This window comes from Babesia bigemina (assembly GCF_000981445.1).
Source record: "Babesia bigemina genome assembly Bbig001, chromosome : III".
NCBI lineage: Eukaryota > Apicomplexa > Aconoidasida > Piroplasmida > Babesiidae > Babesia > Babesia bigemina.
In genome coordinates this window covers 1,973,346-1,987,636 of record NC_027218.1, presented here as the reverse complement: position 1 = coordinate 1,987,636, position 14,291 = coordinate 1,973,346, and the positions used below count along the sequence as shown (strand labels likewise).

The 14,291-nt window shown below is 55.6% G+C and overlaps 6 protein-coding genes across 6 annotated transcripts; 3 read left to right on the top strand and 3 right to left on the bottom strand.

Annotated features, from left to right (window-relative positions):
* Positions 1-1,706: 1,706 nt before the first annotated feature.
* Positions 1,707-2,150, bottom strand: BBBOND_0308120 (hypothetical protein; the record flags this gene model as incomplete). The annotated part of the gene is made up of 1 exon (XM_012913640.1): positions 1,707-2,150. One exon carries the CDS (start codon positions 2,148-2,150, stop codon positions 1,707-1,709), a length of 444 nt encoding a protein of 147 aa, XP_012769094.1.
* An 802-nt stretch (positions 2,151-2,952) lies between these two features.
* BBBOND_0308110 (UNCHARACTERIZED PROTEASOME COMPONENT REGION PCI-CONTAINING, putative) lies at positions 2,953-4,509 on the top strand (the record flags this gene model as incomplete). Its single annotated transcript, XM_012913639.1, is given in 8 exon segments — positions 2,953-3,099; positions 3,145-3,308; positions 3,345-3,447; positions 3,489-3,668; positions 3,673-3,759; positions 3,789-3,893; positions 3,936-3,991; positions 4,035-4,509. Coding segments are annotated over 8 exon segments (1,317 nt in total).
* Positions 4,510-4,797: 288 nt separating this feature from the next.
* Positions 4,798-5,402, bottom strand: BBBOND_0308100 (RNA polymerase Rpb4 family protein, putative; the record flags this gene model as incomplete). Its single annotated transcript, XM_012913638.1, has 3 exons — positions 4,798-4,959; positions 5,144-5,225; positions 5,263-5,402. The coding sequence occupies 3 exons, from the start codon at positions 5,400-5,402 to the stop codon at positions 4,798-4,800; spliced, it is 384 nt and encodes a 127-aa protein (XP_012769092.1).
* An 831-nt stretch (positions 5,403-6,233) lies between these two features.
* Positions 6,234-8,846, top strand: BBBOND_0308090 (hypothetical protein, conserved; the record flags this gene model as incomplete). Its single annotated transcript, XM_012913637.1, has 1 exon — positions 6,234-8,846. One exon carries the CDS (start codon positions 6,234-6,236, stop codon positions 8,844-8,846), a length of 2,613 nt encoding a protein of 870 aa, XP_012769091.1.
* Positions 8,847-9,315: 469 nt separating this feature from the next.
* On the top strand, positions 9,316-12,843 carry BBBOND_0308080 (ATP-dependent protease La family protein, putative; the record flags this gene model as incomplete). The annotated part of the gene is made up of 1 exon (XM_012913636.1): positions 9,316-12,843. The coding sequence occupies one exon, from the start codon at positions 9,316-9,318 to the stop codon at positions 12,841-12,843; it is 3,528 nt and encodes a 1,175-aa protein (XP_012769090.1).
* Positions 12,844-13,194: 351 nt separating this feature from the next.
* BBBOND_0308070 (Sm domain containing protein, putative) lies at positions 13,195-13,714 on the bottom strand (the record flags this gene model as incomplete). Its single annotated transcript, XM_012913635.1, has 2 exons — positions 13,195-13,494; positions 13,535-13,714. 2 exons carry the CDS (start codon positions 13,712-13,714, stop codon positions 13,195-13,197), a joined length of 480 nt encoding a protein of 159 aa, XP_012769089.1.
* Positions 13,715-14,291: the final 577 nt, after the last annotated feature.

The following is a 14,291-nucleotide window of genomic DNA, read 5'->3' as shown; positions in this document are numbered from 1 at the left end:
GACCGGCGTGGATCCCGCAAGCGGCTTCAGCGTGAGGCGTTAGCCCCGCAAACACGAAAACCGGCCCAAGGCACGTAGCCACATAGCACACTATAAGATGAGATAACTTAATCAGTTGAAGCAACCAATGATATGTTAGCATTGCGGACGTGGGCTTCACGATGTGTGGAGGCGTAATAATCCACGAGAAGCCTTGGAATAGTTTGACGTATAAACCACGATTGTGCGTAATTACAGACCACATAACGGAAATTGTGCTAGTATCCAAAATTGTATTGACGAATCGCAACTCGCCTAAGCATATGCCAACTCGTCTACAGCTTGGTAAATGGCGATTGCGGTGACACTGGAGTTGCCTGTACAAGGTGGACTTAGAACTGCGTAATTCTGACTACAGTTAAGCATACGTTCACATCTACTATATCGTGCCACATGCGTCTAACATTCTTGTAAACATGTTGTGCGCTACATGCGCAGTATAGCGTCTTTGGGTGTAGGTCGCACTGAAGCTCTCCGGGCTTTCTTGGAGCGCTCGGCGTGTACGGCTAGGCGGCAGTACTGTTCCAGGTTGAGTTACGTCTTTAATCGCTGCACAGATTTATTGCAATAGGACCAGGATGAGATTACGATGTGAACGTGCTCTAAACATAGTGGCGATTGCTGTACTAAGTCTTATACGGGTTGTCAAAGATGGTCTTGTGAATGTTCATGTTGTCAAAGTAAAATTATCGCTACATAAATCGCCGCTGGCGTAACTTTTGTAATATTCGGATTAATTTTTTTCATCGTTCTACGGGATTCCGAAAATACCTTAAAAGAAATTTACTCGTATTTTTCTAACATCCCCAAGCAACCCCTACAGTGGACTCCCACAGCCTTATTCATCCACTTAGCTATGTCATATTTGATTCTAAAACATTGGATATACCAACATTCGCTATCATGGCATAAGTTTAGGCTACCATTTTTATTGCTGGTCACACTCCCTCGTCTACGTTCTCTTCGTACGCCTCGACGCGCTCCACATTCGCTACATCTCAGGGCGCCCGCGTCGCACAGCATCGTTGCCCAATTACTACTCGTCGCCGCCCGCGCCGGCATGCCCAGCAAGATATCGCACTTATAAGCACGATGATGTTGTGTTACACTACAGTCACTCACATTTCACCTAACAGCAAACCTATAGATAATGCGGCTTGACGTTCCATTCATTGTTTTGCTGCATTTAGTGGTTATAGGTCTCTACTTTGGGATTCTAAATAAGCAGTGCAAGAATATTCAACATTTCCCAACCTCGCTACAATAACCTCATTTCACTTTGAATTTTAGAATCCTAATCAAGCAAACATCAACCATTATGTGCTCTAAGCGCACGTATTATGCATACATCAGGCACGTGTCACGAAGAAACAAAACTCTTACTAAGCCGTAAACACCTTTGTAATGAGATACTAACAAACTTTGTTGTCTAATCTCATGCTCGCCTGCAGCGGATGGTTATGTATTGGTCACTGACATTAAAGCAGCATATTGCAAGCTCTACTGCTCCCTGCCGTAGTATTTGCTCACAAGGGATTAGATCATTTGGCCCTTTTCCAGACAAACATGCACATCAGTATGATGTATATCAAGTAAAAGTTTAGACGAGATTGATTTTGAGTTTATAAGGCACCCCAACCCTGACCGCAGGTTCGCTCGCAACTACGTTATGAAACGTTATCTGCTGCCTCAGCTATATCGCCAGCCGCAACGTACATCATTTTTTCCTTGTTTGGATAACGATAAAACTCGACAGTTGTGGTAGATATTTTCTTAGAGCGTTTCGCCGGACGCCGTGATGCACCCGCCTTTACGGCTTCCGGCCCTTGTGTGACCAGGGTGAATCCCTCGTCATCAACAGTCACTTCGCGCTCCAATCGGCCAGCGACATATTCTTCCACGTCGTAGGTAACTAGTCGCTCGTCAGCGTTCTTCTGCAAAATGTCCATTCCCCGATACTGGCCGCGGCGGCGCTGGAGTGCTGCTGAGAGAAAGGTCGGACCATCTCTGGATTTATGCGATTTGGCGTTGATTACAGCACCATCAATACGACGAGAATCCGCCATCAGCTTACTGGCGGCTTTTTCGTCGTCTAGAATGGCATGAAACATGCCTGAATGTTCCGACCTGCCAGGGTCGGAATGCGATGCTTTTGGCAGCACTCTCACTTCCACAGTTCCGAAGCTCTCCAAGCCTCTTGATATGTTTTCACGGCGTAGACACGGGTCCAAAGACCGCAAGAAAATTGCCCTCCCTTCTGGCACATCTCCAAACTTGTCTGAACCGTCGTCTCGTACGTGGCGAGAGCATATGACCTACGAGATTATAAGAATCTGAACGAACGACTTTCTAACATCCACAATCACTTTACACATGATGACAAAACTAGTCGCTGCTAACCTGTGAATAGAAGGGAAAGTTTGGGGCAAGCTGGAATAGCAAGACACCCTTCGACTCCGCTGTCATGACGTCGTAAGGAGCCGGTATAATTCACTTTCTCCGTTACCACTACATGTAGCGTGCCTACCAACTAGACAAAATTGTGGAAAATTCTGCGATTACCGGCAGAGTATCAACGGGGAGTGGTTGCGAGGCGCGCGCTGACCACTAGCCCAGAGAATTGTGATGCTTGGAAGGCGCACCTAACACACACCAGGGTACATTCGCAAAATGCTATATTAATATTGCTGGGCTGCCGATAAAGCGGCGCCTTCATTAGCCTTCCGTAGCCCGTTTTCCAGAGGAAACTTCTAACACGTAACGTCGACGCTGCTACACCCCGGCGTTTGCAGAGCCTTCTTCGGATGAGCCATCCAACTCGCCAGTGATATCTTCTGGCGTGCCAGCCGATAGACTAGAGGTGTCAGCAAAAGGCGATATTCAGGAGCTGATAGGGCACGGCCAGGTATCGCGATGCCGGCGACACTTCACACCCAAGTCCAATCATGGGCGACGGAGTTCGTCAGAGCCGTCGACAACCGCGACGGCAGGGCGCTTGCGATTCTAATACGAAGCAAGTGCGATAAGCTCCGGCTCAAGGGCGCCCGGGGATTTGACGAGGTATGACCATATGTACCGACCGCAACAACACACAATGTACTGCAGGCGAAGATAGAGCAGGTTTGCCAAAAGTCTTTTGGCAAGTTCGACTCGGTGTATGGCGCCGAGATGCGTCTGTTCCTTTCCCACTACATCAAGGTGGCCATCCTCATCTCCAACGGGCTGGCGCCATGGGATGAGATACTGAAAAGATCGTCCAAACTTCTAGAGTTAGTTGCAAATACGGCGTATTAATGCGCTTCTAGCATCTGGATGGACCTGTACTTGGGCCTTACAACGGTGGACTACAACTGGCTGGTGCCTGCGCTGCATTCCATATGCAACCTCATAAGCAAGATCGGACTCATGGTGGGTCTCCCAACTTTTAACGCCGAACTCACGCTCTGCAGGCCGACCGATCGTCAGAGGACAATGGCGAGTTCGACAACGCCGAGGACAGCGACAAGGACAAGTACATGAAGCAGGTCCTCAGCAACGTGCGCAGCAAGATGGGTCGCGTCAGGGGTGACGACACACGACACCCAGCCTACATCATCCTCCTCGGGCAGTCAATTAAGGGGTGCATTCAGGTAGACGACAGAGCCACCGACAATGCTCATTCACACTGCAGCTGGGCAACATGCAGATGGCCGCGGGGTTCCTGAAGACCATCGAATCGCAGTAAGTTCCCGCCAAACAGCGCCAATAAGAATGCTCGCAGCGCCATCAACTACTCGAGGGCACTCCGGGGTCCACTCATCAACTATCGCTACTACCTCGGCAAGCTTCACATGCAGAAGGGGGAATACGTTGAGGTAACCCAGTCTTAATACCACCGTCAACACCAACAGGCTGAGGAGCACCTGGTTTGGGCGTTCTCCAATACGCTGCAAGAATCGATAAAAATGCGCAGGTATGTGCCTAATCCGGCAACGATCACCAACATCTCTCGTCAGGCATATCCTCGAGTGCATTATCGTGGTCCGCGTAGGGCTGGGTAAGCTGCCGTCGGAGAAGCTACTCGAGAAGTACGAGCTCACCCACTACAGCGACATCGTCCGCGCCATCAAACTGGGGGACGTCAAGCTCTTCACTGACACCGTCCGCCGGTTCTCCGATGTCTTCACCGTGCAGGGTACTATCCTCTGTGTGGAACAGCTCAAGTACATCGCATATCGCACGCTCATCAAGAACGCCAAGAGCTGGTGGAACACCAACGTACCCGAGACCAAGCCCAACATGCTCTCCGTCGAGCTGCTGACGGCAATCGTGCGCTGGCAACTGCCTCACATGACCGATCAGGAGATGCTCTGCATCTGCGTGAACCTGATCCGTCGGGGTCTGGTTAAGGGCTACGTCTCGTGGGAGCGACTCATGATCGTCTTCAGCAACGTGCAGCCCTTCCCACCCATCCAATCCAGTGCCCTGTGACCGACGGCAGCAAGGGCAACAGATGGCAGGCGCGACATCACATGCCAGCCACATAAACTGCAAACAGCGGTTCACCATTATAACGCCTGCCGAATGGCAGTGCCATTGGCACAAAAACGGTTGCGATGTAATTAAGGCTTATTTAAAATGGACACACTGTGCCCCAGTATGTTATGTTGCTGCGAATGACAAGTTGCATGTCAAAGCGGTTCATTCACGGTGGAATAGAATCCACGGCACCTGAAATCTGCAGCGAGACAGCACACCGACCAATGCTGCCTAGAACGATCAAGACTGCACGCGGTAACTCTCGAGCAACTCCAGAATTTCGTCGATCCGCTCGTCCGGTATGCGGCTCAGAGAGGGGATCAGCGATTTTGCCTCGTCCACCGACTTCGGCAACAGGTTCACCAAACTGGCCATCTCGAATTCGTGCAGCGACCCGTCCCTCTCAATAGTCCTGCAAATATATGAACAATGTGTCTAAATGACAGCAATTTGGCGGCGATATGGACTACCACGTATAATTTGCACACAACTTTACGTGAGCACGTACGGAACTGACACCGGTCGTGCAGCAATATTTGGAACTAAGCAGAAATACCACTACTGCAAGATAGATAAGCACTGAAACCCACGTTCGAATGTCGACAATGGCACTCCTGAACTTCAGGATGGCGAAACGACTTGCGTAATCGTGAGATGTCTTGATGAGCCTGCAGCAGTGAGGAAGACCAAAACGCCCGAACTTACTGCTTGGCGGCCTCGTTGCGTTTGTGCTGCAGACGCAGCTGGTCACCCAAGATGAGGTGGAGCTCACAGAGGTTCAGACATTTGGCGTTCTTGAACTCTTCGTCCACCTCAACCTTGTTCGGCTCCCGAGTCAAGTCCATCGCGCCCGGGTGTTAACACGCCGACCCCTTCTGCCGAAGCCAGCCTACACGACAGCCGGCACGTCCTAAATCGCACGGCGCTATGTCTGCTGGCCGCTGCGGCAGGGTACGCTCTTCCTAGGCGGCTGTACACGCAGCGGCGGAATCGCGGTCTTCCTCCACTGGCTATGCCCGCGCTGGAAGGCAACCAAAACTTTAAGCAGCTCCAAGCTGCGCCACTCCAATGAGCAACAACAACACACTGACCAAGCGGTGTAAATGTGCTGACTCGGACGCTCGAGCCTCGGCGCGGTGCCCTCACTTACGGGAGTGATGGGGAGATGCTTAGGACCCTGTGGCGGACTAACCAACCACCGTCAACTTCAATCCGCTTATTTGCGAGCTCAGAGTATAGTGCCCAAAGGGATAACTCTTCGGGTTGGCGTACGTGCAACCGTGCCTAACCGCCTCCAGACGTGGGTGGTGGCACTGTATCGGCGGCAGAAACCGCGATCGGAACTTGGCTGGAGCACTCCACGGTCTACGGGAAGTGAGGCAGTGTTTACATGGCGCTGTAACTGGGCTATGTGTTGTCAAGGGTCAGTGTGTTAACGCCCGCGTCGCCGAAACAACGTCGGAGATTTTAGAATTGCGGGAAACCGGGACCAAGCCAGCGGCTGTTTTATACAAACGGTAATCACCGGCCAACAACGATACTTGGCGTCTAGACCAAGCATGATATTGCAGAACCGGATTCAATAGCTGCAACCAGACACCAGAGCATTACTGAGTGTTTTTTCGAAAGAATCCGGATGTTGTGTGCAGAAAGGTAGCCCCGAGGACTATATAAAAATGCAGAACGACAACAAGAACATCTTTGGTTCGTCCAACGTCTTCGGTAACACCAACCCCGCCGGTACCACTGGTACACCGGGCACGGGATTATTCGGTAACACCGGTGCTGCAAACACGACCAATACCACGGGTACAGGGCTCTTCGGTAATACAACTACCACCAACACCACGGGAACTACGGGTACGGGATTGTTTGGTAGCACCGGTACCACCGGTGCGGCGGGCACAACGGGTACGGGGCTATTTGGTAACATGGGAACTACCAACACCACCGGCACCCCTGGAACAGGATTGTTCGGCGGTACCAACACGACAAACACTACCGGTACGCAGGGCACAGCATTATTTGGTAGTACCAATACCACCGGCACGCCGGGTACAAACATCTTCGGTAGCACCACGGGCACGGGTAGCCTGTTTGGAAACACTGGAGCTGCGGCAGGCACAACCGGTGCCAACATCTTCGGCAGCGCTTCAAATGCCAGTGGTAACCTGTTTGGCGCCAACACTACCGGAAATACGGGGCCAAGCACCAATATCTTCGGCACCAACACCGCCGGAACAACGCCTACTAACAGCAATATTTTCGGTACCAACACCGCCGTAACGACTCCTACCAACACCAACATATTTGGAGCGAACAGCGCCGGTAGTACAACGCCTCCCAGCACCAACATCTTCGGGTCCACAACCAACACGGGTGGCAGCCTCTTCGGCAACACCTCGACGACGGCACCGGCTACTGCAGGCACAACCACTGGTGGCGCTACCACCAACATCTTCGGAAGCGGCAACACCACCGGGTCGAACCTTTTCGGGAACTCGAGCACAGCCCCGACAACAGGCACAACTATTTTCGGCTCCACCAACACCGGTTCTACGACTGGCACAAGCCTATTTGGAGCAGCGCAGCCTGCCACTACCACTACTACTACCACGACCACGCCTATATTTGGCGCCGCAAGTAACTCTACGGCATCGGGTTCCGGCGTGACAGCGCCAGCTGCAACCACTGCTCCAGCGACTAGTTTATTCGGCTCCACTCAACCGGCATCGGGATCGACCACCACGACCAACGTTTTTGCGCCACAGGGCAGCGGCTCGACAACCACGGGTACATCGTTATTTGGCTCCTCTGGAACAACTGGCAGTACGACAACTCCGAGCTCGTCTACAACCAACGTATTCGCACCGTCTTCTACCTCGTCAGCAACTCCATCGGGAAAACCCGGCACCGCTGCGTCCGGCACGAGCGCAACGCCATCCTTGTTCGGCACTACCGGATCATCGTCTCTCTTCGGTAATTCCGGATCCTCTACAACCCAAGGAACAACTGGCACGTCGACCCTCTTTGGTAATACAGGAACGTCCACCGCACCAGCAACGACAGGCACGTCTACCATTTTCGGCAGTTCGGGAACTTCCACGACCCCGTCAACAACCGGAACATCATCATCGCTTTTCGGTAACTCGGGATCCACAACAACACCCGCAACAACCAGCACGCCATCTTTGTTCGGTACTTCAGGATCCTCTACAACACCTGGCACAACCACCACCTTCGGTGCGTCCACTTCAACTACTACTACAGGGGACTCTGGCGCATCTAAGAGTGTGGAATCCACTGCGCCTACCTTGTTCGGCAGTACTACCACAAGCTCCACACAGGCTACGCCGTCTACAACCAGCACCACCACTATCTTCGGGAAAACAACGGATACGACGACTACCACTACGGCGTCTGGAACTGCTGGAACAACCACGAGCTCCACTACGCCCGCGTCTGGAAGCACAACTACGGGAACAACTTCCAGCACCAACCTCTTTGGCACAAGCACCGCGAGTGGCACGGCAAATGCGACGACCCCCTCCACCACCGGTGGCCTTTTCGGCTCCGCTGCCACCACCAAGGGCTCTCAGGCAGACAGTAAATCGGGCACTGCGGAATCCACCAGCAAGCCGGCTACAACTGAGCCGCCTAAATTTACGTTCGGTGCGTCGACCACAACTAGTGCGACCACGCCTGCCGGCACAAGTGCCGCCCCGAAGGAAGATGAGAAGGACAAAGAGAAGTTCGAGCTGGATTTCAGCGTCACAGAGCAGCATAATGTCATGGAACTGCTAGACAGCTGGGAAAGCAGGCTGTCGAAGAAAATCGTTTCCTTCAAGGAGTTCGCCGACAAGGTTGCTGGCATCGACCGCAACCTGGTGCTCCAATCGAGCAAGCTAAACAAGCTGTTGAACGAGTACAAAGGCCTGATCGAAAAGCACGAGAACATGGAATCGGCCATCAAGCAGATGGAGGAGGAGCAGACCGCCTCCATCAACATCCTCGACGCCATGGAACGGTCGCTGCAGTCGCAGTTGGAAAACGTCCGGAATCGCAGCGCCAACTACAACACCGTGCAGAGCATGACAAGGCAGCTGCAAGAGCTCAGCGAGCAGCTGTCTCACGCCAACAAGGAGGCCGAAAACACCGCCATCGCCTGCCAGCCGGAGCCGCTGTACACAGTCGCCAAGGTGCTGTCCTTCCACGAGGCAAGCATCGTCAACCTGGAGCGCCAGTGTTACGACATCGAGAGGCGTATCAACGATATAGGCAAACCGTGAGCCGTCGAAATCTTCGGCGACCGTTAATGCGTACTGCGGCTGCCGCAGTGGCGCAGCGACAGTCGTGCGTTTGCGCGAAACAGGGGATAATATATCGCACTAGTGATCACATAGTGGCCTTATGCATGTTTGGTTAAGAAAGTCCGTGCCTTCCAGTACCGTAGTGACGGTTAGTGCCGACTTTGATGAGGCTACACCCTCAATGTGCAGCGCTCCCCATGCGCTCCGCTGAATCGACCGGTCGAGCCAACACCGTCACTTAGCGAACGGGTTGCGTTGTGTATAACAACAGCGCAGCCTTTTGCGATGCTTTAAACTTGCTAACGCGCAGCAGCCTTCCATGAACCTACGGCGCTGCGCAGGCTAAAAGGCCCTTAACGCCGTGCCCAGTGCCGTTGGCACGCATGGAAATTTGTGTATTATTGTCAATTTCGGTTGGCTGCATTGGACAACGTAAGCTGGCGGAGCAATGTGGTTGATGCAGCGCTGCCAAGGCGCCGCCGTACGGCACGGCGTTGCTCGCTGCCAGCAGGAGGTTTCGGCACTCATAAGCGGCAATGCAAGACGCGGATTCACTGCGGAATCCGCCGCGATCTGCTGGAACTGTAACGTGAGGGGTAGTTTACTTCACTCCGGCTCAAGCCGTAGGGAAGGAGCTTTGTCAAGCGTCTTCGACGCACGCAATGCGCGCCACTTCTCCTCGAAGAAACGAGGTGGCGGAAGTGGCGAAAAGGATTCCGACCCTGGCAGCAACGGCGGCGAGGATGGCAAGCCGGAGGACGTCGACCAGCCTCCCAGGGTTGTTGGAACCATATTTAATGGACCGCCGAATATAGTGTTCCAGGTCATACGTGGCCAGAATGCGGCAAAGCAGCGAATAGGGCGAAATGCCTCGGGTGGCAAGATAAGGCGCTTGCCCATACCAATAAAGACCGAGGAAGCGGCATCCAGTGGCGGTGAGGCCGCTGCCACCGAGGCCCATCCAGCCGACGGAACTGGACACGAGGAACACCCGAAGGCTGAAGGTTCCCATACTTCGGTACCTGTTGAGGAAACCACTGACGGTGACGCCGTGGATAAACAACTCATTACGGTGGTCGAGTCGGTCCCAGGCGATCACGATGGCGCCGCTGCCGTTATCGACCCCCAAACCGCGGAAGAAGAGGTTACTGTGGTAGCCAACAGCGGCGACAAGGAGAGCGAGAAAATAGAGGCGCCTGAGTACGATGGGAATGCCCCTGTTCAGTTTAGGCTGCCCATATTGCACTTCCACTCCACCAGTCGCCTGCACGCACTGCCCGCACTCGCCATGTTCCAGAAGCCCGCCTTCCCTGGATTCTACCAGGTGCTGCAGATACAAGACCAGGCGGTGCTGCAGTGCCTCTCCAACATAAAGCAGAACACCGGCAACGACTACGTCGGTGGGTTCCTGACGAAGACCCAGCATACGCGCGACTTCCAAAATGTCGCGATGCCGATGCTGAGGGACGACGCTGGAGCGGTGCAGTCGTACGAAGAGATGCACGTGCACGGCACGCTGCTACAGGTGATAACGATCACACCCCACCTATCGCACCAGGGCGGCCAGGTCATACTGATGCCGCACCGCCGCATCAAGATGACCGGCATACACGCCGAGCCGTCGGAGTCGTACCCGCTTTTCAGGGTATCCATCGAGTACGTTGAGGACGACCTCAAGAACTTCGAGGACTCCCGCGTGACCAAGGCGCTGCATCTGGAAATCATCGCCACGGTCAAGGAGCTCATCAAGACCTCCAACTTCTACAAGGAGCACTTCGACCACATCATCCGCATATACAACCTGGACAACCCGTCGCGAATCGCGGACCTCATCGCGGGCATCTCGATGGCGAAACGCGACCAGCTGCAGGCCATCCTGGCCGAGGTCAATATCGACAAGAGGCTGGCCATGGTGCTCGAGGTCGCGAAGAACGACCTCGAGTTCGCGAAGGTGCAGGCCGAGGTGAAGACGCAGATCGAGGAGAAGATGTCGCGCGAGCAGCGCAAGTACATCCTCACGGAGCAGATGAAGATGATTCGCAAGGAGCTGGGCCTGGAAAGCGACGACAAAAACACGCTGATCGAGGCGTTCGAAACCGAGTACGCCAAGGTTGAGAAGTTCATGAGCAAGGAGGCCTCGGAGAGCTACAAGAGCGGCATCAGCAGGCTGAAGCAGCTTGAGACGTCGAGCGCCGAGTTTGGCGTATGCAGGTCCCACCTCGAGTGGCTGCTGGGCATGCCCTGGGGCAAGTTCACGAAGGATTCGCGCGACATACGTAACGCACGGCAGGTGCTGGACAAGCACCACTTCGGCCTGAAGGACGTGAAAACCCGGCTGATGGAGTACATGGCGACGTCGATACTGAAGGGCACAGCCAACGGCAAGATCATCTGCCTGGCTGGTCCCCCGGGAGTGGGTAAGACATCCATCGCCACCTCGGTGGCCGAGCTGCTGGGCAGGAAGCTGTATAGGTTTTCGCTCGGCGGGCTTTTCGATGTGGCCGAGCTCCGAGGCCACAGGCGCACCTACGTCGGCGCGCTGCCCGGCAAGTTCGTCCAGGCCCTGAAGTACACGGGCTCCATGAACCCGCTGATAGTGCTCGACGAGATCGACAAGCTGGGCAGGGACGCCAGGGGCGACCCCGCTTCGGCGCTGCTGGAGGTCCTCGACCCGTCGCAGAACGAGAACTTCCGCGACTACTACCTGGACATTCCGGTGGACCTGTCGCACGTGCTCTTCATCTGCACCGCCAACGCAGTTGACACCATCCCGGGGCCGCTGATCGACCGCATGGAGATCATCAACATCCCCGGCTACCTGCCTGAGGAGAAGCTGCAAATCGCCAAGAACTACCTGATCCCGCAGACCCTCAAGTCCACCGGGCTCCAACCCGACGTCATTGAGATGCCGGATTCCACCATACAGGCGGTGATCCAGCACTACTCCCGCGAAGCTGGCGTGCGCAGCCTGCTGCGCTGTATCGAGAAAATCTACCGGAAGGTTGCGCTTAACATTGTCATGGACAACGCCGACAAACTGGAGCCAGCCGCTGTGAACAGCGGGGAGGAACCCCCAATTGTGCTGAGTGACCGTGATGATGCGAAGGATTCCGGCGCCATTGCGGTTACTAACGCCGACGAAGGTGCGTCCACAGCTGCCTCCAGCGAGCGCGGCGACCAGTCCGCCGAAGCTGGCGCTGTGGATGCAACCATGTGCTCCGTGCTTTCGGGCGTAGACAAGTTGGTGATCGAAGAGGACAAGTTGCAGTCGTACTTGGGCGTGCCGATATACACCAGGGACGCGCTCCATCCCTACCCGCTGCCCTACGGCGTGGTCATGGGATTAGCGTGGACCAACGCCGGCGGCGCCACCATGTACGTGGAGGCCCGCGGCCAAATGGTCGACAAGCGCGGCAACATCGTGGAGCCCAATCGCAAACCGGCGTCCGAGATCGCCGCCGAAACTGCAACTGCTGAAGAGCCAAGTGAGGAGTCCAGCTTCGGGTCATTCCACGGCACGCTGAAGGTGACGGGGCACCTGGGGAACGTCATGACGGAAAGCTCGCAGATCGCGCTCACCTTCTGTAAGACGTTCATACGCAAGCACCAGCCGCGCAACCTCTTCTTGGACGAGGCGCATATCCACATCCACGTGCCGGAGGGTGCCACTCCGAAGGATGGCCCCAGCGGCGGCATCACCATGGCGTCTGCCCTCATCTCCGCCGCCGCCAAGAAGCGCATACGGCCCCACCTCGCCATGACCGGGGAGCTCACGCTTTCGGGCAAGGTGCTGCGCGTCGGCGGCATCAAGGAAAAGCTGATCGCCGCCATCCGCGAGGGCGTGACGACCGTGGTTTTGCCGAAGACCAACGAGCCGGACGTTCTGGACCTTGAAGAGAGCGTCACCAGCAAGCTCGAGGTTATCTACGTGGACTGCTACGACGACGTGTACGCTGCCGTTTTTGAGCACGAGTGATGGTCACCTCCGACGGGCGGGCGCTCTGCCGCAGACCCAGTGCCGGCTGGGTGCCCGACCAGGCTACTCATCCGCCAGAAACAGTTAGGCGGACACTGTCACCTAACAGCGGCACCACAGCAACATGCCGGCCAACGGCTCAACTGAACTACAACACCTGATATGTTTGCACGTTGCACAAACGTCACTTTGCGTTCAGTTACTCGCTTCCTGACCGGGACAGCTGCTGCCTCAGCAGTACCGCTTACGAAACACCACCGACAGACAGGGCGACTGGCTGCGGACACGCCCCAAAACACGCCACCAAACTAACACGACAAATTACGCCCACACGGGCAGCGGTTAGGCACTTTACATGGGCCGCGGGGGCATCGTGCCCATAGGGCCCTGCTGAGGGGCCATCTGCATCGGGGCAGGACCCACAAGGCCGCGCATGGGGGCCTGCAGTGGCATCGCGCCCGGGGGGAGGTGAGGCATGCCCGGCTGGCCAGGCCTCGGGACTCCGATGGGCGTGCCACGGCCGGCGGGGGTGGCCTTCCCGGGCCCTCCCATCGCGTACGGCACCATGGGTGCGGCTGGTGGCGCCTCCGCCGTGAATGAGATGATGTTCTCGCCGCGCATCATGATGAATCCGAGCGTGCGCTTGATCTCCTGCACGAGGTGACGCGTGCCGCCGGCCGCTGCAACCTACCACCTTCTTCTTGTCGGGGCCCTTGCCCCGGGTGATTCTGAACTCCTCGCAGTCAGCCAGGACGATGTTCATGTGCTTGTCGAAGGCGATGAAGGTGCCGACGAACTTCCGTCCGTCCTTGATGGTCACCCGCACGCGGTACTGCAGCCACTGCTGCATCCGCGTGTTCTTTCCCGCCATCTGCGAAATCGGCAGGCGGGCAGTGGCAGCGGAAGACGCGCCGGCCGTGCCGGGAGCAGAGCCGAATTGCGGCGCGCCTCTCGGGCGGGGCGCCTTGACGCGTACGGTGCTCGAGATTCCGAGCAGGCGCGCTGAGCTCGGTACGCCTAGAAAGTCGGTAACGAATTTACGTGCTACAAAGCCGCGATACACAGGGGAAAGAGTTGCTGGCGACCGGGCGAGCGCGCACGACGGCGTGATTCCACTCGCCGAATCGCATGGGGTGCCTGTGTCGCGGCCTCCGCAGCGGCCGTTATCGGCCTGGATTCCACTTTAAAATGGCGATTAGTACACGGTGTTAGCGCGGGACGTCGTGAACATACGGCGCGATGCGTCTACGGGAGTTTAGACAAGTTGCCGGCATTACACATTAGCCTATAAAACACGAGCCAATCACGGGCTCCCACCAGCGGATGCTACTGCCGCACGCATTACCATGCCGACACGGATGCAAAAGCGCTGTAGAAGGCGCAGCTACCCTGATCACATTACATACCCATGAGGCCGGTAGTCTACCGCCCGGGACGCGAGTTCGCCG